This window comes from Emydura macquarii, unplaced genomic scaffold, assembly GCF_026122565.2.
Source record: "Emydura macquarii macquarii isolate MOO-44397 ecotype Brisbane River unplaced genomic scaffold, CSIRO-AGI_Emac_v2 contig_2422, whole genome shotgun sequence".
Lineage (NCBI taxonomy): Eukaryota > Metazoa > Chordata > Testudines > Chelidae > Emydura > Emydura macquarii.
Window position 1 is genome coordinate 32,680,603 of NW_027132559.1, and position 23,546 is coordinate 32,704,148.

At 37.1% G+C, this 23,546-nt stretch overlaps 1 protein-coding gene across 3 annotated transcripts in view; it reads right to left on the minus strand.

Annotated features, from left to right (window-relative positions):
* Window positions 1-3,084: 3,084 nt before the first annotated feature.
* The window catches only part of ANKIB1 (ankyrin repeat and IBR domain containing 1), a 172,436-nt gene continuing 151,974 nt past the window's right edge, over window positions 3,085-23,546 (minus strand). The window contains exons 12-20 of one of the 3 annotated variants that reach the window (XM_067562209.1): window positions 19,617-19,751; window positions 18,706-18,792; window positions 18,544-18,610; window positions 17,216-17,361; window positions 15,349-15,527; window positions 13,904-13,955; window positions 11,060-11,153; window positions 8,156-8,289; window positions 3,085-7,810 (exon numbers count right to left, since the gene is read on the minus strand). In XM_067562209.1, coding sequence (XP_067418310.1) covers window positions 7,058-7,810; window positions 8,156-8,289; window positions 11,060-11,153; window positions 13,904-13,955; window positions 15,349-15,527; window positions 17,216-17,361; window positions 18,544-18,610; window positions 18,706-18,792; window positions 19,617-19,751 — 1,647 coding nt within the window. In that variant the 3' untranslated portion in view covers window positions 3,085-7,057. Of the gene's footprint in view, window positions 7,811-8,155; window positions 8,290-11,059; window positions 11,172-13,903; window positions 13,956-15,348; window positions 15,528-17,215; window positions 17,362-18,543; window positions 18,611-18,705; window positions 18,793-19,616; window positions 19,752-23,546 lie in introns of all 3 variants that reach the window. The other 2 variants (XM_067562210.1, XM_067562207.1) reach the window with 2 other exon arrangements.

Sequence of the window (23,546 nt, forward strand, 5' to 3'; positions counted from 1 at the left end):
TTTCAGCCCAAAGCATACATCCATCAATGAACTATGACTAAAATGCTAAATTACATTTTTGACCCATGTGCTTTTTAATGTGACTTAAAATAAATACTTTAAAATAAAGTATATTCTCATAGCTACAATAGAAGCAGCTGCAGTAACTACAAGCAAATGCTGATTCCAAGTGGCATCCAGCCTGTACTGTAATTGGCAGTTAGTAAAACATTTATAATGGAACTCTTCCAAGCTGGTAACTTTGAGATTAAAACGCCAAAGCAATTTAGTACCATCGCTGTTGTATATACCGTTGCTTCAAAGTAACTACTCTTCAAATGTGGCAATACTAGCCTCTTCAGTCCCTTGTAGTGCCCTGTTGGGCTACTTCCACATATGAATGAGGACAGGATTCTTGGAGAGTTCCAACTCATGGAATCTCCTATGAATTCTTCTTTTGGATGGGGGTTCCCTCATATGTAAGTACTAAAATGGCTTACCTCCTCAGATCTTTGGGAACATTGCAGGCATGGGGCTTCTTCAGCAACTCCAGACTTCTGCCCTGTCTCCTCAACATGATGTACTACCAGGAGCTGCTTTTCTGCAGGTTGCTCTTGGAATCTTTCCCAAGCACTTTCAGATGTGAAGGGAAGCAAATACTACATTAATGAGATTGTTTCAGCATTACATTACATAGAGAATTCCTGTCTTAGAGTAACTGTTCCTAGTTTTGCCCCGCTTTAGATCTGTACTTCTGGGAAGACTTTTGAAGGGGAGATAGCACTCGTCTTTCTGTGTCCTACTATCTAGCTCCAACTTCTTGTCCCTTTCATCCCACATGGGGCAGTAGGTAGCTGTGTGCTGATTGATGTGGTAGCTAAGAAAATTGAGTTTGAATCACATTTTTATCTTCAGTGGGACATTACCATGACATTTGGAATCCTCATGCTTATGGTTCTGATGCTGTTGGCCTTTGGGATTCTTTGTGCCATCATATGATCGTTTGTGAGTATGCTTCATCTGTTACATCCCATGAACGCTTACAATGTCTCTTGAGTTCCACATCCAATTCAAACTTCTCATCTTTAAAAATTCTCCATGATCTTTTTCTAATTTACCTCAGACATGCTCATTACTGCTACTTCCTTTCTGCCGCCAATGGTCTTGCCAATGTCTGAAGGAAGAATTTTATCTGCAGTTCCTGCCCTCTTGGTATCTTTATTCCTTTACCTCCATCTCTTTTCAGACTTCATCTAAAAACACCTCCCTGTTCCCTCTCTTTCATTGAGATTACAACAGAATGCAGGGCTATACTCATCCTGGAGAAAATCATTGACTTCACTGGAGTTCCACAAGGGATGAAGTTGGACCACTGTGTCTGTATACCGTAGGTATGTGTACAAGGAAACTTAAATGTATCTTTTTATAAAGTCTTATGACAGAATCAGTCAAGGCCTGAAAATGGTGAAATGTATCAGTTACAGGACACCATCTTTTTTCTATCTAACCAATTACCATTGGGTTTTCATTACTTGATTTTGGCATTGACTTAATCTAACCCATTTATGATAAACATTTGCTATCCTTTTCCTTTCCAGTGGCTACAAATATTGTGTCAATTGGAACATTGATCTTTGGTGCAGTACATTTTGTTTTTTTAATTGTTTCTTCATCTACTGAAACTCTGTCCTTCTGGGGTGGTCTTGCACACTGACTTCGAGTAATGTCCAACATCATGCTGGATCTTTGTCCTTATCAGCCATCTGCATTGCTACAAAGAACAGGACTGTGTACCACACAAGCATCCATGCTCCCAAACAGTCTGCTCTTTGCCTTTCTCTCCCTCAGCACAACAAAATGCTGCTGATTCTGCAGCACAAAGCTGTCTAGGGTAATGGGACTGAATTTGGTCTTGTCCTGAGTGCATCCTCCAAAGCAGGATTGTTAGTCCTGCTGCCCAGCCTAATTTAAGCATAGCTTCTGCCTGGCTACTGTTACCTGAGCAGCTGTGACTTAAGTAATGTAGACAGAAATTTGAGTTGGAATAAAAATGCTTATTGCTGGTGCTCAATTTACCATGCCAGTTGCATATCTTTTGAAACACAGAATAACAATAGACAGCTCCTATACACTAGTGCTGGTTTGAAATAAGACTTTAAAAAGTTGCATTATTTAAGGAGTTTTCCTCTGGTACTGTCCATCTACCTCTCTGCAAGGGGTGGCTGTGAATATTCTTGAAAACAATTGTAAATTTACATGACTGCTTGGGGCATGGCTGTTTCTATAAATATGTACACCTCTGAAGAGGCTTTTGGTGTTGGCTAAGTAGAATTAGTTTAGAAGCTCCAGATGCAAAGCAGAAACAAACAGCCAACATAAACACAAGCTGCGGACTAACTAGCAGCAGAAATTTGTAAAAAATGGTCTTTTCAAACTATTATTTATCAAACAATTCATGTGCACAGGGGCTAGAGCCACAGAAAACTGTTCCATGAGTATACTTCATCAGCTCTATTAATCATTACTTATGGAAAAGCACGTGGGTCCATAAACTCAGATCTTGCACATCACTACTTATGTCCTGGGTCAGGTGAATTATTCTTATGCTTTTTTTACATTAACCTGTAAAACTGAAATCTGTTTTCTTTCAGTATCTTGCAGTAGATACACAACTCATGCTGGGAGGAAAGCACCATTGTCTGAACCCTGAAGAATATGTTTTTGCAGCACTGAATCTTTACCTGGACATCAAATATTTTCTTGCTGATCTACTCTAGTTCATTAGGCTTTCACACTGAAAAGGATTTTGCACATGAACTAGGAAAAGGAACAGTGTGAGGCAAAATATCTGAGTAATGCTAAAATAATTCATGCTGTAGTGTAATATGAAACTCAGAAGTGCAGTTGTAAAAAAAAACCAAAAAACTTAATTTTTACAGCTGGAACTAAATGCATTTACAATGGCATAATCCTACCAACAGCTAGCTTTAACATGAAGCTACATCTCACATTTATAATTCAATTCTCTATGAAGAGCCTAAGAAAGGAGGCTTGCAGTTGTTTTTTTTTAAAAAAAAAAAAGGGGGGGGGGAGAGAGGGTTTGGCAGGACAGCTTCCTTCTTTAATACATGTACAGTATTTGTGAACGCATTTCAACACAGCTGTAAAAACAATTTCAAAATATCAAACAAATTTCTTATTGTCTTATTATATAGACATACATTGCTGCTTTCATAAACAATTGTTTAATAGAATACATAGGTACAGCATTTAAAGTAGCTTACATTTGAGCTGATGTACATCATATCTTAGGGAGTCCAGTTTTATGCCTTAAAGCATTTCCTCTGTCATCACTCTCTGTTAGAATTGTGGCCCATGCAGTAAGTAAAGCAGATACTGCCCCCTTCTTTCCATATAACTTGTCCACTATTCTGAAGCTGAAGGAGTTGGGGCAGTGAAATGTCTCTCAGGGATGCATCTCCACTAGCCTCTTTGGCCCAGATCTTTCATTCCTGGAATGGGAGTTAGGCACTTAACTACCTTTTGAAGAGCTGGGTCTTTATCCTTAAGGTCTTCCTCCACTGCTTGAGCTTCAGTGGTGGAGTCCTAGTCTAGACAGGTTAATAGCTGATGTTTTTACTACTGTTTAGTGCTGATAACAGCTCTAGACAACACAGTAATAAACACTGGCTACTTGCATCATATGCACCTCAGGCTTTCAACCTTGCCACCATCTGGGGGCATAGTAGTGGGAAACCTAGTGTGGAGAAAGAGCCCACCATGAGAAGACTTAATTAAGCACAATTCTGAGCTTGGACCATAATGGGTTGCTGCCAACAACTTGGTATGCGTGTTATTTAAAAAGACCCTCAAGAAATTAGCTTGTGATCTGTCTTCTCCAGCTGCCCAAGGCCCAATATCTTAAGAGCAAAACTGAATGCTAGATTTAAGACTTCAAGTATGTTTTACAGTATATTTAAAATAAAATTTGATATTCACGGCATACCATTTGGAGGAAGATACTTAATAACAACAGCATATGTATATTCTTATTTAAACCTGTCACACTGAGGGTATGGCTAAAAGTTGAAACTTGGAAAACTATTAGGGGTTGAATGTGTTCCTTATGGGGTGGAATTTGGAAGCTCCGGTACATAAATCAGTAAGGTTGTTGTGAATGCAGCTTTTCCCTTACAGAGATGGTACAATATCTACACTTTATATTCTGCCTTAGTATGCCCCTGTGTTCAGAACTGATCCCAGATTGTGATTCCTTTACTCTCTAACTAGTTCCACTGACTTAAGTAGCACAAGTTGTGATGAAAGTTATTGTGTAATCTGACCAAACAAAAATTTAAGTGTATTTTGGAGGTTTTCCCCTCTTAAATTTTACCCCTAATAAAATAGGTTCACTTCAGTTAAATACATTATACTGTGATCCTTATTATTTTTTATGCATCAAGAAATGCCTCACCTTCTATACTCTGCAACTCCCAAAGTGTAGGATTTAATATTCATAATCTAAGAACCAAATTAATCAAATCAATCTTATGAATTTGCTGAAATAAAGTCCAAGAGGTAATGAAACAGAAAGGAAATAGTTTAAGTAATAAATGTTTAATCAAAGAATTTTACATATTATTAACAGCATTCATTTGGCCAAACATCTACATCGGTGTAGTATCCTACTGTATATAAAGTGGGAATGTATCAAGTATAGACTATGAAAGTGCAAATAACAATTCAAGGTTAGAGTAACTTTTTTACATTATAAAATTAACAGGTTTACAAAATAGGCTTGCCAAACTTTATTTCTGAACTGTAAAGTCAATGACTGTGGTGATTTTTAAAATAAGTATCAAGAAAATACAAATTGAAGATGCTTATTTTCATGCTCAGAATAGAGTAACACAGAAACAGTGGATATACTGCACAACCTAAACAAAGTACAGAAAAACCAGAACCCACAAACTTCACTATCTTCACAGAGCACTCTTACATATCTTACTGTAACTTTGCAAGACACATCTCAATGCAATACAATCTTTGTGAGAATCTTTCTATTCAGAAATTGCAACTCCAGGACGCTATGTGAGCAAAACATTTTTAAGTTCTAGACCAATTCATGATGATAGTCTTTTAAGAACTATATTAGATTATAGTATTTTATAGCATAGAACATTTTAAAATAGGTATTTTCCAAAGATGACAAAGGGTTCAACATCAATGTTTTTGAGAATGGGGCACCTAGAGATAAGTTAGAGAATGTAATGGAACTATAGAGCATAGTAACATAACCTCAAACCATTCTCTCTAAAGATACTGCTAAAGAGAAAAAAATTGTGTGTGGCAGCTGGAGATAAAATATTCATATATAACTCCTTACTAATATGAGCCCTGGGAACTACAAGGTTCCAGAAGTAGGATTAAAATGAAATATTACCAAAACACTCACAGTAATCAATATATATATATTTTTGTTTGCCATCATATTTGCCTGTACACGCTCAGTAGTGAAAAACTTCTATGTCAACAAATCTTCTAACAGTCAAGCAAAACTTACAATGGAGTGTTGTATATTGATTTTCCTTATATTATGACAGGTTTTGAATATATGCAAGTAAAACAGCAATTTCAACAATTTACTCTAGTTGTAATTATATACTGTACCATTGTATCTCACTTACCACTAACTGTAATTTTGATGCTTTTAAGCAAATCTAAAACCAATATTTTCTTCACAGTACAACTACTAGGAAGGGTCTTTTTTTGTTTTTCCACTAAACAGTAATCACACAGTAAGTGAATATTGTGCAATTGAACAAATATCTAGCAGTGTTTGTTATTTATGCAAAAACACTGATTTGAACGGTTAGTCATTGTTTACTGTAAAGCCAAGGCCATGGGTGGTTTTATGGAGGTCTTTGCAATTAATAGCATAGTTACTCCAGAACAGACACTGAATCTGAATTACTTATTTAACTGTGGCAACTATCCATTTGGGTTACGGCAAAGGCACGGTAACATGTTGTGCAGAATGCATTATTGAACTTTAATAATTGTGGGACTGGCAATAATATGAAAATTTTGTATTCCTATATTTTATAAAATGTTACCATTAAAATTAATTGCACCATTAGTGCATAAAATGCATTCTAAAATTATGAAAACAGAGAACTATGATTGCACTTCCATTAAAGTGTCGCTTAAATACAGCATAGCTGTTGCTAATAAACTGTATTTTAATATTTAAAATAACTGTTTAACAGCAGCATTAGGTTTAATTAACTTAAGGTACAGGCTACATTTAATTAAATGCAGTCACCATGGCAATAAATGCCATTTAATTTAGAGAAGCAATGCTACTCAATGGTGTCTTTCACCGCTCAGAATCCTGGGATTACTTTGAGACAGGAACACTTTGCACCTGTTATATTGGGTTAAAGTTAGTTAGCTATTCACAGTTTGGCACATTTGGACTGTAAATAGACATGAAAAAAATCTTTGATTTGAATATGAAAAGAATATCCATTTCCTTGTTCCTGGAGCAGAACTAAAGAGAAGCATTAAATACCTCAATTCACACTGCTAGTAAAAAATGAAATATGAATGAGGAAAAAGTTATAGAAAAGCAAAAACAAAATGTAAATGAACTGCTAACCATTATTATTTTGCTGAAAGACTAAGTTCTAAAAATGGAGAAAACTATTTCTTAGGATAAACAACCAAAATAATCAGTGTAAGCCTTTAATCCATACTTACAAATTAAGGATCACCAACCAAAGGGTAAACAGATGCTTCATTGTATTAGGAATGTGGCGTACAACCTACTTATTCCTTTTTCTTCAGAGCAAAAAAGGCAAACACCACCTGATTAAATGCAAAGGATATTCCTTGAAAGGTTTCATATTATTAGTATAAAGAACTTCAATTCAAGGGAACTCCTATGTATTCCATCATTATGTCAGTGGTTTACAACTGCGTTGTAAGTATGTGGATCAAAGTCCTCATAATGCTTACTCCACATACTGTACCATCTGTAACTGCCACCCATTTAGGCTCAAAAACTAGTTGGTGTTCATACCAAATGTACATGTTCAATCCACTCATTTGAGGTCTGAGGAGTTTGACTTGAAACATCTTCTGAAGTATCCACACTGCTAATAGCTTCCCTGGTACAGTCAGCACTTTGCAGTACTCTTTCCCCCGGAATGCTGTTTTCTTCTGAAATACTCTCTTCTGTTTGGGTTCCTCTGCCTTCATTTCGGAGGGTATCCTCAAAAAGTGCATGCTCTTCCTGGAGTTCCAGTCCTACCTCTATAAGATTTGGTTGTCCTCCTGATCCATCATCGATACTAGGTTGCTGTGAATCCTCATCAGTTTCTGAACTTGCTGAAGGAATTAGTGCGATACTTTGAGGGTTCATGTCATGAAACCAGGCCATAATATTTCCAAGAAGATTTTCATGAATGTTGGGGTCTTGGCTACTTGAATCGGCATCACTAGATGTTGAGTATAATCCACTTCTTGTATCGCTGAAAGGGTGTGAACTAAGGTGGTCATCTGAAAATGGATCATTGCCTGCTCCTAGTCTCATCAAACTATCACCAAGTTCTAACAACTCAGAGCTGCTCAAAGCAGCCCTAGGGTTATCTATACTTAGGGGAGCTGAGTCCAACCTTGTAGGCAAAGAAGTACCTATTGCTCCTAATGATGACTCGTTATTAAGAAAGTCTCTAGTTTCTTCATCAATAGCCAGGCCAGATTCTTGCAATGATAACTGAATAGCAAGCAGGATGTTTGGGTCATCTTCATCCAAAGAACTCAGAGCCTATGGAGATATGTAAGATCACTTTCAAAAGTAAATAATTTTTCTTTTATCAAGTTTTGGATTCAAAATTAATTTATGTATTGTTGCATCTTGTTTAAAACGGCTGAAAAATTTATTCCAGTAAATTTTTAAAATCAAATCTAAAAGTTGATTTATCCTTGATGACGATACATTTATAGTAGCTTAACAATACTTCGTAAATTCATATTTTCTTATTCTAGATTCCACCCCTTTTGCCACCACAAATAGTCAGGTAACAAATGTAGGATGCAGGAAAATATGATAAAGAAAAATATTGGAAGGGAAGCAAAGAAAAGAAAATGGAAAGGAGACTAGGGAAGATACCTGAAGAGAATCCTGGTTTTCAGAGCGACTGACAGGGGTATAGTCATGAAGTGAAGAGCTGTGCAGAATACTCATAGAAGCTGAACTCACCATGGAGGTACCGTGTCTTCTACTGCTACCACCCTCCTGAGTATCTGTTAAAATAATTTAAACAAAAACATTTAAGTATTAACACAAAAACCTGTCAATTTTTATCCCCATTTTTATTGGCAGAACCTCCTGCCCTTCCTTCCTTTGGCTTCAGGTGTATGATCTTGCTCCCTGCTTCATTTTGGCCCAAATCCTATAATACAGGGCATAGTGCAAACAACCAGATGTGTGCTAGAGGAATGGACTGCTTCTCAATCCCTCAGTTGGGATACTTGCACATCTTCTCCCATGACACCAATGAACCCCTGCTGCATTTGGAGGGAAGGTGGGGAGAGACCAGAGGAGCTTTGTACCAAATGGTTCTTCTGGCCTTGCTTGCTGCACCACACCATGTTCTGCGTGGGTGCATATACACTAACCCCCACAGCCAGCCCCAACTCATGTCCAGTGGAAGAGCACCAGTTACATTGTTTTGGGAGCCTCCACGGCTGCACAGGATGGGATTGATTTACTCCTTTATACTTAGTTTTAATTGGTAAGTTTGCAGCACTCTTCCTCTCTTTGCAGGGAATGGGATACATGGTCAATAATACAAGTTGATGGATAAGGTGGCAGAAGGGCTTCTAAAACCCACTTGTACATTATGGAATACTTTGAAAAACATTCTTTATAGAAACAAATCTTCCTTCCAAATATGGGGCTAAACTCTCCATCATGATTTGGCCTCTTTATGATTTTCCTTGTGGAAAGTGCCTCTGGGGAATACCTTTGGCATAAGAGAGCTCCCTGGATGTTGCAGAACTGCCAGAATGTTCTTGGTCACTCCATCTCAGCCCCTAAGGTAGAGGCCTGGATTTGACCCTTTGTGCTTGTCTGCCTCCTTCCTACCCATCAAAATCTGTAAATTAGCAGTTCTCTTCCTCTATTCTTAGCTGCAGAATGGGCTCTAGTGTGTTGTGGCAATTGAGTGTAATTCAGAGCAGCCACGAGGCTGCTCTATTTTAAAAAAGGCGCAAGACTATGCTGGTCACAGATGCACACCATACATAGCTCAGCTGCAAATTGAGAATCTTGTTCCCACTTCTTTTTCCTGTGATGTGTAAGCATTTCTAAAAGTAGTGTTGCTAGTGTTTCCCCTGTGCAATCCAAGTGACATGCCTGTACTTAAAGAGAAAAAAAAATTCTAATAATGAAATAAATGTTGTTTTCAGAAAAAACTCATTCTGTAGTAAAGGGAAATATCAATCTTTTGAATTATGTTACTAGGATTGACCATTTTCACTTGAAAATTTAGAATGAAATAAAAGTTAGACCCCAACAAGTTGTCCCTTAATTACAACTAACCTGGTGGCATAAAACAAATTACCTTGTAAAAAGCCAAAAGGGTGGCAATTTTGCATCGTTATTTTAAATTGCACTCTTGGAATTATTTTAATCCACATTTGGAGTTTGTCCCTCCATGTCTGCATATCTCATTGGACAAAAAACAGTGAATTTATATTGTGTTGGACTATATGCTTAGAAACAAGTAACGAGTCCAAATAATCTCCTGAAAATACTAAAATGGCTCTTGATATATAACGTACAAGGATCCAAAAGTATAGTTTCAATTAATTAATTCTGCAATATGTTATTAAATCCCTGTACCAGCACCATAGCTGGGGAGTGCTTTTTAGTATTAAAAGTTTAGTTTATGTTGTTTATTTATAATGTATCTTTCTGTTTAGACTGTCTTCTAGAGAATAACTTAGAGGAAAAACATTTAAACCCACACCTTTTCACACATCTGTTATTACTACTACCAGTACACACACCTTGGATTATTAAAAATAAAAGAAACCCAATTTATTTTATCATTTATATTTTATTGCTAGTCTATGTTTTTATACTGTGCTCATCACTAGCATCCCATGTGCCTAATTGGGGATATTTTCTAGTTCTCCTATATTATCATGGTAATGGTGTGTTTAAGTTACACGGTAGAATGTCCATAGCCAAACAAAACTATTTTCAGAGATTTAGGGTTTTTTAGACATTTCTCTCAATACTAGATTTAATAAAGGTTTGTTGTGTATTTAAAACAAACCTAATTTGGAGCCTACACTCCCTACCAGCACACCCTTATGTAAATAAAAGAGACAAAGGGTGAGAACTTGTGTTGTGCCTCTTAGAATCACAGCACAGCACATACAGCCCAGAGGGAGTGAGGGCAAAGGCGGCTTTGAGCTATTTTTGCACCATTATGATCCCAGGCTACTCCAGGGGCTGGAGAGGCCCTTGGCATAATTTAAAACAGTCTTAGGGCCTGTCTAAATTACAGCAGTCTACTGAGGCTGCCCTGCTATGTGCTGTAGTGCATGGTGTGGCCTTGTCAACTACCCTACGCTTTGTGAAAGAGTTCTCAGAAAACAGTGTTATTGCTGTCTTCTGCAGTGCCTGCATCAGGGGAAATCTCCAGGTGGATACAGGACTTTTAGAACCCCTTTATGTCACTCTGGCCCTTTTACTGGGCTTAAAGGAGCTTGGTCTGGGGATGAGAATCTCACTTGAAGTATATACTGCTGAAAATTCCTTCAGAGACAGAAAAATAAGTCTGCTTTAAGTAAGGGCGGCTACTCTAAGGCCATGCTCCTGCAAATATTCATGGATTTGTTCAGCTGTACAGGAGTAGTCACACTGACGTCAACTCGTGTAAAGTTAAGGAAGTGCAGCCTTGAAACCATAAGCTCCTTTTAATCTATGGATCACAGTGGACTCTACTAACAATTTGAGATGGAGTAAAAAAGGAAAAATACATCCAAACAAAGAACATACCTAATGTGCTCTCACTAGGATCTTCAGGGTCTGGAGTATTACTGAGCAGACTGTGCATGTCTCCACGTCGACGCTGTCTATGCCTCCTCCGATACTGAAATTCAGCATATTCCTGCATAAACCAAAGGTTACAAAATACGGGGGAACATGCAATATTTTTCTGACATAACCAACAGTACATTTTCTATGAAGAAAAATGTGTGATTTTATACACATTATAAAATCACCTGTTCCCAGAAAAATAAATTTCAGTTTACATCATGCAAGAAATTAAAAACAAAAAACACAGCAGCTAACCCTAAATCTATAAAATTATTAGCTAGCAAAGAAGACTACCAGTCAAGTTGCAGATATTTGAATACTTGCAATCTCCATTTTGAAATAATTCCAAGTACCATTAATTTTGTTTACAAGCCTTAATACCAAATTTTATTTATTTTTAGATATACAACTAGTTAAATGTGTGTCTTCTTTCCTTTTTGTTTAACTTTAGACATTAAGGAGCCACCTTCTAAGGGCCCCGATCCAGCAAAGCATTTAAGTTTGTGCCTGCTTTCCAGGAACCATAAAGTTACACATGTGCTTAAGGTGCTTTGCTGACTTGAGGGCCTATATTTGCAGGGCTAACACAGAACCTGTGGTATAATGTGGCTGGTCTGTGCCTCTCCAAATGGGGTGGATTTCATCCACTGTACAGCAGTAAAAGAGGCATGTCATCATACCTAATTATTTAATTGTTTTGACATGTCAGGTTGGGCATGGGCATTGGAATAGGGACTGCAAGTGTTTCTTAATGTGATTTGTTTATTTACAAAATGTACACAAATCCTGGTTACTTGATACAGAGGTTCCAACAAACTGCAGTTAGGTGTTAACTCTCTTTATCAGAAACTGCAGATAAGGCACCACAGTCTTGCCCCAAGAAGCAGCTGTGTCTAACCTCTCTCTCTCACTCAGATTCACACCAATCTCAAACAAATTCAACTAGTTAAACACACTCAATACCTATTTCCTCTCTCAACCCCTGCACTTTGCACCCAAAAAACCTCTACTTCAAAGCTTCCCTGGCACTGTGTGGCTTGGAAAAGGTAGCCTGGCCATTAAGCCTCCTTTTGTACAGCTGCTCTGCAACATAAAAGAAACTCAGAAAGGTCCAACAGCTGAGACAATTGCTGCATGGCTTCTTCAATTCTTTCTATGGAGAGTTTCAACCTGGGTGCTAATGCAAGTCATAAGCATTTTCACCACAAGATCAATGCTGTTCCTGTGTGGTGCCACACTGATTTCCAGGGACCACACAAACAGATTCAAGTGCTGGATCAGAACCTTAATTACCAGATCTTGATGCCTAACAATTTACTTGGTATTCTTTACACAATATAAACCTTCTCCTCAAGTAGAGAGTTCCATATTCTTTTATAAATACACACACACTGGGTGGGGATTATAAGTGACCATAAATGAGTCCATAAAGTATTAAGATTTGAAAATCATGCCAGATATTACATGAAATATAATATTCTCTCTGTTTGCAATAAGGACTCAGATTTCACTTATGGCCTTTTTAATGATAACTATGGTTTCTTTAATATATTTGTGCTTCCGACAGATATTTGCACTCATACAGATATTTTATTTCTGATTATTTGGAAAGATTTTATATGTTTTAGCAATATAAGTTTTAATTTTGTTCCACTGAAATGTAGAATTTTCATATACTGGCCTAAATATTGTGCTTTTTACTGAAAACATTGAGATTTTCTCTATTCTGAGTAGAATTTAGTGATAGCAGGATCTGGTATACACAAATATTCTAGTTTGTGTCAGTAAAAACACATAATTGTGCTAAATGAAGTTTGTCTAGTGAATGTAATGGAAAATATACAAAAAGAATTGTATTATTTTAGCTACAAAATTTTTTTAGCACCCGTGGTTGCAAGTATCCTTGGCAGCTAGGTACATAGGGTCCAATTTAAATCAGCCAGTGTTGTATTTGGGCAAATTACAACTGCTAATCAACTGTCATCTAAACATGACTGCCATGATACTTAACACAAGCTTTCCCTTTTCTAATCAACCTTTTCTCCTACCCTGTTCCTCCTGTGCTGTTGTAACATCATAAATAGTTTGGTCTCATAAAACACTGAATTTAGGAACAAAGGAAGAACCGAAGGAATTGGATGGGAGAAGCAAGCTGATTACTCTATCAGAAACAAGCTGTTTTCTCTGCCAGCATATTGCTAACCAGCAACAATAGGAAAGGAAATATATAGAAAAATGAAGTTTTATAAGATATGGTATTTTTCCAGTGTGTCTGAAAGTGATTGGTTCTTTAAAAAAAAAAAAAAAAAAAGAAAAAAAGAAATGCAATTGTTAAATTGTTTGTTCATTGATTGTTAAATCAGTAAAGAGTGGAAGATAGTGTACCTGTTTATTTAGGTTCTCTGTCAAATTCTGTTGGACAGGTATTGCATACAAAAGTATATTTTTAATTATACAGATTTTTGAATATTTATTATAAAAATATTACCACAAATCCAGGCATGTTTTTGTTCATAGATTCTTGCCTTGATCTGAGATTGGAGAAAATACAATGCAAAACAGCTGGTCTGATGCCAATCTTAAGAACTGTTTTTTCATAAAACTCATGGTTTAGGTTCTGCCTACTTACCCATGCATATATTTCCTTCTATTGTGAAGCAAAGAAAATGGAAAGCTTAAACCAAACCTTGCAAACCTTAGTACAATTTGAAACAAAATCCAGAATCTGTCCATGCAAAACAGAATTACACCATGGTTTCTATATGCATAGCTACATTAAAAATGTAAAAAAATATAGTTTACCTCAGGGGATGCAAATCCTAAATATTCCCAGTCCCATGTTCCACCAGCAAAGCTATAAATTAAATCAGATACACCATTTAATTTATTAGCAGAATAAAGTATGAACATTGGCTCAAGGCTTTCCCAGTGTACAAGAAAGGGGTACAACTGTAAATCATCTTTGAGGTGAACTCCCCATCTGCTTAATACATACATTTATAAAAATATTTCAGATGGTTGTATAATGAAATCATTCAAACTTCTGGATTTTTACAATTCTCAGCAATTATTTAAATAGCATTTGGGTGAATGCCAAATATTTAGTGGCTATTTTGGAGTACGGGACATGAAATGAGGCCACAAGTACTTAGCTAGCTATTAACAGATCACACCCAAACTGAGTGTGAATTATACTGTAATAATTCATACCTAATACACTGATTAAACTGGGCAAGAATCATTACACCAAAATTATGCTGCACTGTCACAATGTCTTAGATGGTAGAGCAATTGAGTGGGTGAGTATATTTTATAATTATACTTATTAACTATTATAATTTACAACTTGACATATCTTACTGTAATTAAAAAAACAGAAAAAACTAAAGAGAATGATTTTTAGGTTTACATCCTTTCACTACAAGAAAAGGAAGTGAAATGTAGGGACAAAATAGCATAGACCCACCAAATCTACCAGCAACTTTAAACGATTTAAAATGTAATCTAAACCAAAACACCAAGTAGCAAAAACATTGCTTTGCTGAATCTGTTCAATCAATCACATTACTCTATTAAGATATATATTCTATTAACAAGATGGGTTCAGTTTAACACCTTTTACTTGCCAGCCGACCGGATATCAATAGAAGTCTATACAGCAATTTGAATGGGCATCCACAAGGTGCCATAAGAGTGAAATGAAAACGCCAATCTAACCAAAACTGTAGGAACTGTGAATAAGATTATTTGGCTTTCTAGCTAGAGGAGGAAATCAATGACTTCCCCATGCATCTAGTCCATTTCTGCAGCTTCCCAAACTCCAGGAGTGATTACTACCCTAGCGTAGGCTCTATCTCCTATGCTGACCCTGCAGATGCATCTGTGTGGAAAGAGTTGACAACAAAACCAAAAATTTGTGAAAATCTTTCCTGCCTTTGGGTTTCATTACAAATTTAAAAGTCAGCCAAGATTCCTCATTTATAATTCCAAAATGAAAGTGGGAGACACTTGGCAGTTTAACTGAGTTTCACATTTGAAGTTTAAAGTGAAAGGGTATAATTTCACATGAATCAAATTAAAGTGTTTGTTGAACCAGTGACCTACAACTACAAAATTCTGTCAGCTCTATTTTTACTTGACGTGTATGTCAAAGGAAGTACTAATTTGGGGGGTTGGGTTCACAAAGCTTGGTGGCTATAACCTGAACATTTTGGGGTTTGCACACTTAATTTTTATGCCTAAATTACCTGCGCCTTGGAGCTTCTGGTGAGTCTGCAGGGGCAACTCCACGGGCCACAGAGGCCAAGAACTCTTGCCTCTTCTGTTGCACAAGACATGCTGCACGGATTATTTTATGACGAGGAGTACGAAGGTAAGGCCTGTTTACTTTCTGAGCAAGGTCTTCAGTGACCATTTCTAGGTCTGTCTGCAACAAAAATTAAACAAAGTGTACCATGTAATGTTACTACAAAATAAAACAGTTAAATGAAAAACAAGCATAATTGCACTGTGAACATGCTATGCTGAATAATTCAATTTCTCTGAAGATACCATCCTGATGGGATTTTCATTCCTGGGTGTCAGTTCCTTAACAAGAAACTGATGGAACTCCCTTAGCCCTCAAAGAATTTTTACCACTGAGGGTAGAAGTGAGCTAAGACCATGCCTATCATGCTGACACTACCGTCTCATTTTTTCCTTGTACTTCCTTCTTGTCTGTATCCATCTCCTATCTCATTCTTAGATTGTAAGCTCTTGGGGCAGGTTCTGTCTTTTGGTTTAGTGTTTGTACAATGCCTAGTACAATGGGGTCCTGGTTCTTAACTAGGGCTCTTAGGTGCTATGGAAATACATTGAACAAAAGCATCATTCTGGCACAACTTCCATTCACAACACACCTCGCCATAGAATTTGGGGATTATCTTCTTTAAAGTTTATGCCTTGATTCCATTTGTCTTTGGGGCATATTTTTGGTCATGGTTAATCATTTTGTATTGACTTATCATCCTAGAAACTTCACCTCCTGTGCAAACAAAGTGACTGACTAGATCATTTAGAGGGCATTATTTACAACTGTTGGAAAAGATTCCAACTGAGGTTCGTTTACCCTGCACCGAAAAGAGATCCACGCAGGTAGTGAGGCAGTCTCCAACTTTATTTCTGCAGAGGTCAAACACTTCCCAGCAAGTGGTCAGTATGAGACCCCGAAGGCATGCTCTTTTGCATATTTATACAAACAAGACAAAGAAATTACATATGCATAAATTCTTGATGCTTATAGGTATATTCAAATTATTACTACTGGCTTACACTTTTTCTAGTTCTTCTAATTATAAAGGTATGCATGACAAAAAACATGTTAACAGAAGATTTCAGCTTATCTATCAAAGTCGCCTGATCTCTCTCTCAAGGCTGTGTAACTAATTAAAACCAACTGGGGCTATCTCCTTGCCTCTTCTAGGAAACCTTTCTCTGACCCTGGCAGAAGATTAAGCACTGTAAGTGGACAAAAGGGAAGGGGGGAGGGGTGATTTCAGCAGAGAGCAGAACACTCAAAGAACTAAAATGGAGTAACTATGGTCAAGCAGACAATTATTTTCCTTCACAACCAGCAGAAAAAGGAGGTTTGATGGTCAATATGGGGCTTGGTTTGCATAGCCAGTGCCCTCAGGAATCAAAATTATTTTAGAATTGAGGGAGATCTACCTAATCCAGGAATGAAAATCCTTTACATAGGCTATCTTCAGAAAAGCAGAATTACAGGTAAGTAATTGTCTTTTTTTTTTTCCTGCATTAAGATGCTTTTTGTCTTTAAAGCTGAAATAAAATATATTGCAGTATAGAGTAAACAATCGTGTCAAAATAATTCTTCCCTCTTTCCCCCCCAATTTGTTGTAGCCTTAAGATCTCTAAAGACAGAATTCAAAATTATATAGACCCAACCATGAGTTTAATGCTACAGCAAAATAAATAGTTATGTACATTTCTTTCCACATGTCTGTCATTTTGAATTATGTTTAAGAATTTTATATAGCCAGAAAATATAATGTGCTATGGATAATTATTATTACAAGAAAATTAGTTGTCATAAAAATCAAAGCATATATATTTTACCTGCATAAGTTCAAATATTTCTTTCTTTGTGCTTTTAGGTTCCAAAAAGAATCCATATGGATAAGAACACTTGAGAATGCGGCGAGTTTTTAGAAGCTCTTGTACTGCATCTTCAATGAAAGTGGTATCAGGACAGCCTTCTTCAGCTATACAGTAATACAAGCGTTGTAAAAACATTTTTTTATTATGAGAGTTTCCCCCCAAAGAAGTACAAGTGTCTGTTAATGTAAGATCAGAAATATTTTCCAAATAAACTCCAGTCCATACTGAAAATGGGTAGACGTGGTGATGGTCAAAAAAGTAACTATGTATAACTAGCTTCTCTCTTACTCAAGTGATCTATTCCTTGTGTGTATTTATAATCTCATATGCTTATTCTACTGCCTAATTGAAGCTTTTACTACTTTTTATTCACACCAACATTTCAGAATGAGAAAATTACACCATGTAATAGGTCAAAAGGGCCCTATCCATAAAAGGCTTATCCAAAAGATTGCTCACTTGGGCCAGCTGGGTAAAACTGCCAGCAGTGGCCACCTGACCAGGTCTGAATTCCTACTGCTGCAGGTGGTGACGTAGAAGGTTGTCTTCATATAGTCTCAATACAGACTTATGCCATGATCCTGTAAAGAGCTCTTCCTGGGCAAATTCCTGCATATGCACAGAGCTCATTGGAAGATCAAGACTTTATTTCTTTATTATGGGTACACTTCTCTAAAAAGTAAGAAAATAAACTGATTCAGAACAGATTCACATATAACAACTTGTGCACTGTGCTGTGAACTGGTTGAACCAAATCGCCTTTTCTCATCCTAAAGGTGACTGTATTTCAGAAGCAAAGTGATTCTTCATATATAGCATATGTGCTGTAGTTCAAAATGTACCTTGGGATCCTTCACAGTGTCAATTGCTACATAAATATAAGATAGCATTCATTAAGAGTCTGAAATTCATATTTCACTGTTCCCTCAAGCGATTTTCATTAATTTAACAGTGTTTTGTCCTTTCTCCCACATATTTTTAAAAAATACATGGAATCAGGTGTGGGGGGCTGTATACATTAATACTGGAAGAGAATTGTTATCTCTTTAATAATGAAGGACACAGTCCTCGGTTAATATGGTGTTAACTTGAGTTTGACAAAGGTTGAAAGTTCAGAGCCTGAAATGTACAGTAAGAGCAGTCTGAAATATCTCATTTCTTGCAGGCATCAATCAAAGTAAAGAAAAATCTGAAGAAGAACAAAATTGTTCTTTTACTGTAAAGAGATATTTGACTTCAGACCACCATTATAAATCAGAGTAAATCCTAATAAACACTGTACTTACTTCCACTGAGAGCTCTACTCAACTGCTCCATCTTTTCTTTGGCAGTTTTTAGAAGGCGCTGTTCTAACTAAAAAAGGGACATAAATAAAATATAATAAACTTATGTGATTTCTGGACTAAAGAAGTAAGAACAAAATTTATTAGAAAATGTTTGGGCCATACCTGATAGCTAAGCTCATGGTTCTTAAACCTTGTGTAATAGTGCATAAACCTATCAAGCTCTTGAAATTGTCTATGTTTCTTTTCAGCCTAGAAAGTCAGAAATCAAACATGAGTCATTCATTAGACTTATATTATTTTATCAATCATCAGCAAATACAAATGTAGAGTTAAATGTTTTGACTGGCAACATTACACATTTATACAAAAATACCACGGTTAAGGGTACTGTTTAATAGACTGACAGACAGAAAGGTAACATTTTGAAATCGGAAGTCTGACAGATACAGCCATCAAATCTGTAGAATTGAAATTTTTGTGCCTATAGAGCAACTTTTAAGATGAGCACCTGTAAGTACATTGCAAACATCAATTAAGCCAAATGACTATTCTGTGAGGCACAGTGGGTAATTACAGTACTATTATATCCATTGCACAGAATAGTAACCAAGGTTGAGAGAGATGAAGTGACTTGCCCAACATATCACACAGTTTGTTAGTAGTGTAAATGGTGAATTCTCTGTAACTTGAAGTATTTAAATCATGATTTGAGGACTTCAGTAACTCAGCCAGAGGTTAGGGGGTCTATTTCAGGAGTGGGTGAGTGAGGTTCTATGGCCTGCAGTGTTCAGGTCAGACTAGATGATCATGATGGTCCCTTCTGATCTTAAAGTCTGTGAGAAACAAGAAGATCCAGTTGTCTTTGTTCCCAGTCTAACGCAAGCCTAGAATCTTCCTATTACCTCAATATGATATTTAGCGTTATAATTCACTTTTGTTCCATGGAGGAACTAGGATGGGGAAAAATTAAAGTCTAATAAACTCTTCTCAGGGACACCAATACGGAATGTTAGGCAAGACAGAAAATTACAGCTTAAGTACCTTATCGTGGCCAGTACAGTTTAATCTCCTACCTCCACTGTCATTTCCTTGGACTGTTCCTCTACATGCTGAATGATTTCATAGCGAGTGCACCTGTAATAGCCGCCAGTAGATGAGCTGTGTTTCTTCCATTCTTCCAGACAAATCCAGCAAAAGTCATATTTGCACTTCAGAAAAAGAAGAAAACAAAACTAATACCTGCATCCAATCATGTTATAGATTTCTATTACTGCATCACTATTCTGCCATAATCAACTGAAGCAACAGAATTCACAGGAATAGCACACTCCCCCATATGTTTATATGCCAAAAGGAAAGGCCCAAGGACCCTCGTAGCAGAGGTATTCTAAGCTTCTGTATTTGTTGTAATAGGTCTGTGGTGCAATGTAAAGGTACAGTTTGACTCTGAGAGCAAGCAGCTATGTCTGAGAATCAAAGGCCAGGAGTGCTTTGCATGCTATAAGAGAGCTGCATGGGTACAGAGAAAGAGATGTTGAGTAGAGCTGGTTGGTAACATTTCAGTGACTTTTTCTGTTGAAAAAATATCAGTTCGTCAAAATTGAAACTGTTTGTGGGAAAGCATCAATTTCAATGATTTTTTTTTTTTTTTTTTTTTTTAACCTAAAAAAGGGGTTGGAAGAAGTTTTGAAATTGTCAAAGATAATAAGCTAACCATAGAAAAGGCTGTGGTGCTAGGCAGCAGGGAACGCTGCAGAATAGAGGGAGATGTTTGACTAAAGGCCTTCCCTGCTCTGCATTCCTATCAGTCACTCCCCTGCTGCCACAGCCCCTTTGTGGAAGCGGCTGGGCAGCTGTCCCATGGTCAACACTCAGTGCTGTGAGCACAGGTTCCAGCATCCGGGGGATGGGAGCTTCCCTGGCTCTTTGATACACTCCTGCCACAGGGGTGTGGGTGGATGAAGGAGCCATCATTCTAGGGGCTGCCACCTGTGCCAAGCCCAGGTGATTTTGCAGCAGAGGTGCTGCTGCTGCTTCTTATAGCTCTCCTGCTTGGGAAGGGAGGCCATAGAAACCATGCCCTAGCCTTAGCACTTGAGAGATGCCTGAGTCTGCAGAACAAGCACAGATCATCCAGGGGAGGTATAGGAGACACAGCATCTGGCCTTCTTAGCATTCTCCACCATGTTGCACTCCACGTGGGTGAGAAAGGGAATCCCCCTGTGCTGATAAAAGCAGACCAACACAGGCTGGTGATTTTAAGCCTGTTTTTCCTTCTCTTCTTCAAATTTGCTCTGCAGCAGGGAAGAGATGGTTTGCCTGCCTGAAGCTGAAAAGGCAGATGAAAAACTGGTGGTTCCTCAGAGGTGGAGCCACGCATCCCATGCCTCCAACTGACAGGTCTGGTCTGCCTGCAGGACTGTATACAGCAGAAACTCAATGTCATTGATTTGTGAACCTCATTATGAATGAGTGACCTTAACGAAGGCCAGATCCTGAAAAGTATTTAGGTGCTTACCTCCCATTGAAATCAATGGGAGTCGGTTTAAGTCCTATGAAACTAAAGAAGGTATTTAAGTTTGTTACTTAAAAGAAGCCATTTAAGGAGTAGTCAAGACAGGCAAATTTATGAATACTAATCTTAAATTTGAATTAAATCCCACAATTTCTCTCTGTTTACCAAGATTTGCTTATGTCTCCTTTCTAGGAATACATAGTTTAAACAATCTGGGATTTAACATGAGAAGCTGTTAATATCTAAATTATAATAGAATTTCAATATCGCAATAAAATGAGTAGAACAAGTTAAATCTAATCCTTTGGCAGTGCTTTGGCAAACTCCATCTCACCAGTGATGCTGAATTCTTGATGATGTCATCACGTTGCAAAAGCAATGCTCGGTGGAAGGTTGCTTCCTCTTGATGCTGTGTTGTGGCTACATTGTTCTTAGTTATCTTGTTGCTTTTGTTTGCTTGCAGAGATTAAATGAACAGGCTAAACTAAGATGAGAGCTAAGAGCTGGAGTGTAAATAAGCAAGTATGTATAAGACTACATAAGGATAAGAGTATAAGCATAAGAGTGTAATAAGAGAGTGTATTTCAGTTCAGAGAAATGTATCCTCTTTTCTTTCCATGGCCACGCTGAAGGTGAAAGACAGATCTCTTTCAGGGGTATAGCTGGATTAAAATATCAGCTGCTGTCACCTTTCGTTGGCTCAGCATCTTTATGAGGTTGTGTTGGTACCATCTTCAGCTCCTGAATATGCAATCTGCTATTGCATATGCAGCAGAGTTGTAATTCTTCTTCAGCTTTATGGGGATACTGACTTTTGTCTTTGTGTCATATTTAAAGTTTTAACTCTCTCTTTTATTCAATTCATTTTCTGAGCTATCCCTTTAAATCCATCTGTGCTTAATAGGAGCAGAAATTCTATTTCAAATGAGTCCAAATATGCCTATTTCCTATATAAAAGCTCTTGAAATAGTCAGCTCTTAAAATAATCTTCAGATCTTTCAGCTCTTAAAATAACCTTTTTAAATGTAAGCTTTCAGGTCTTAAAATAGTCTTTTGAAATATAAATGATTCTTAAAGAGAGAGTATTTAAATTTAAATGGTCAGAGAAAGTATTGTCTTTTCTCCATACCAACCTTGGAGAGGTTCTTCTTGTCTTTTTGAGCTTGGTAATGAGCCACTAAACATTGCCAGATTTCTCAATTAATATAAATACTTTCTATATTCAAATGGCATCTTACATTAGTAACCAGTTATAGCATCAAATGACAGAGCTATATTTGTACATAAAAGATCTTACTATTCACATAATGGTATCAGGCAATATTATATGAAGGCCTGCATTTAAATATACAATATTTATAAATATACATCTCAAAATAAGTTTTCACCTTTGATTGGAAACGTGAATTAGAAGTAACCAATATCTTCCATAAAACATTTCCAAATCATAAATGAGCCTTGTTGGTTGCTTGCCTTTTGACAAAATGGTTCCTAGATTTACAACCTACTATTTGTACTACATTCACAATTTACAATTAAAGACTCTTATCAAATACTCTATACAAGGTGAAAATCCCAATAACTAACATTTATATACATCTTTCAAAGCATAATGTAAAAAGAAAATAGTACAGAATGTTAAAGCAAAATAGAAGTTATAAAGCTGTATTCAAAAGTCTGTGTGAATACACATGGAGGTAATAAATATGGTTTTACAGCTAAGGTGGTGTCATCCTCTTTGACATTTTGTTCTTATCACTGTTTGACGGAATGCAGACATCTCCTAGGAATTTCCTTAATTAGCTTGAACATTTCATTATAGAAGTAACCAAAAAACATAAGCATGTGAGCTATCATATTCTCCAAGCATCTTGTGTATGAAAATAACTGTCTCTTAAAACAGTAACAGTGAAGGCAATTCCATAATAATCTAAAATTATAATTGTATTATTAACAACTTTTTTTGCATCAATAGTGAGGTCTCTCCTCTATAATGTCTTTTACAAATCTTATGCTTCCCCACCTATTCTATATTAAGAAGAATGCTATAAGACCTGGAGGGACATGGCAAGAATAATCCTGAACTGATTTAGAGTAGAGAAGGAATAAATGACAGCCTCCAAATAGACAGTCTGGTGAAAAACCAATGACTTCTCAAAATTATGGTCCAAAACATTTAGGACCCAATTCTCCACTGTGAGCTATGTGGGCATATAATGGAGTGTGGCAACTGCAGGAAGACAGTTGTGATTCTCTAATCTTTGACCACTAGACTCTGGCAGAAATTAGAACAGCAGGGAGACTACTCTAACTTCCGCCAAAGGCGTAAAGTCCATTACAGACCTTATGCTAATGGATGAACACATATAAGGGAACTCCACTCCACCACATGCCCCAGCCCTGGAATACTGCTGACATAACCCTTCCCCCTCCTCTTATATAAGGGAGAGGGTAGGCTGCCCAGGAAGTAGTAGATTTGCTTCTATCA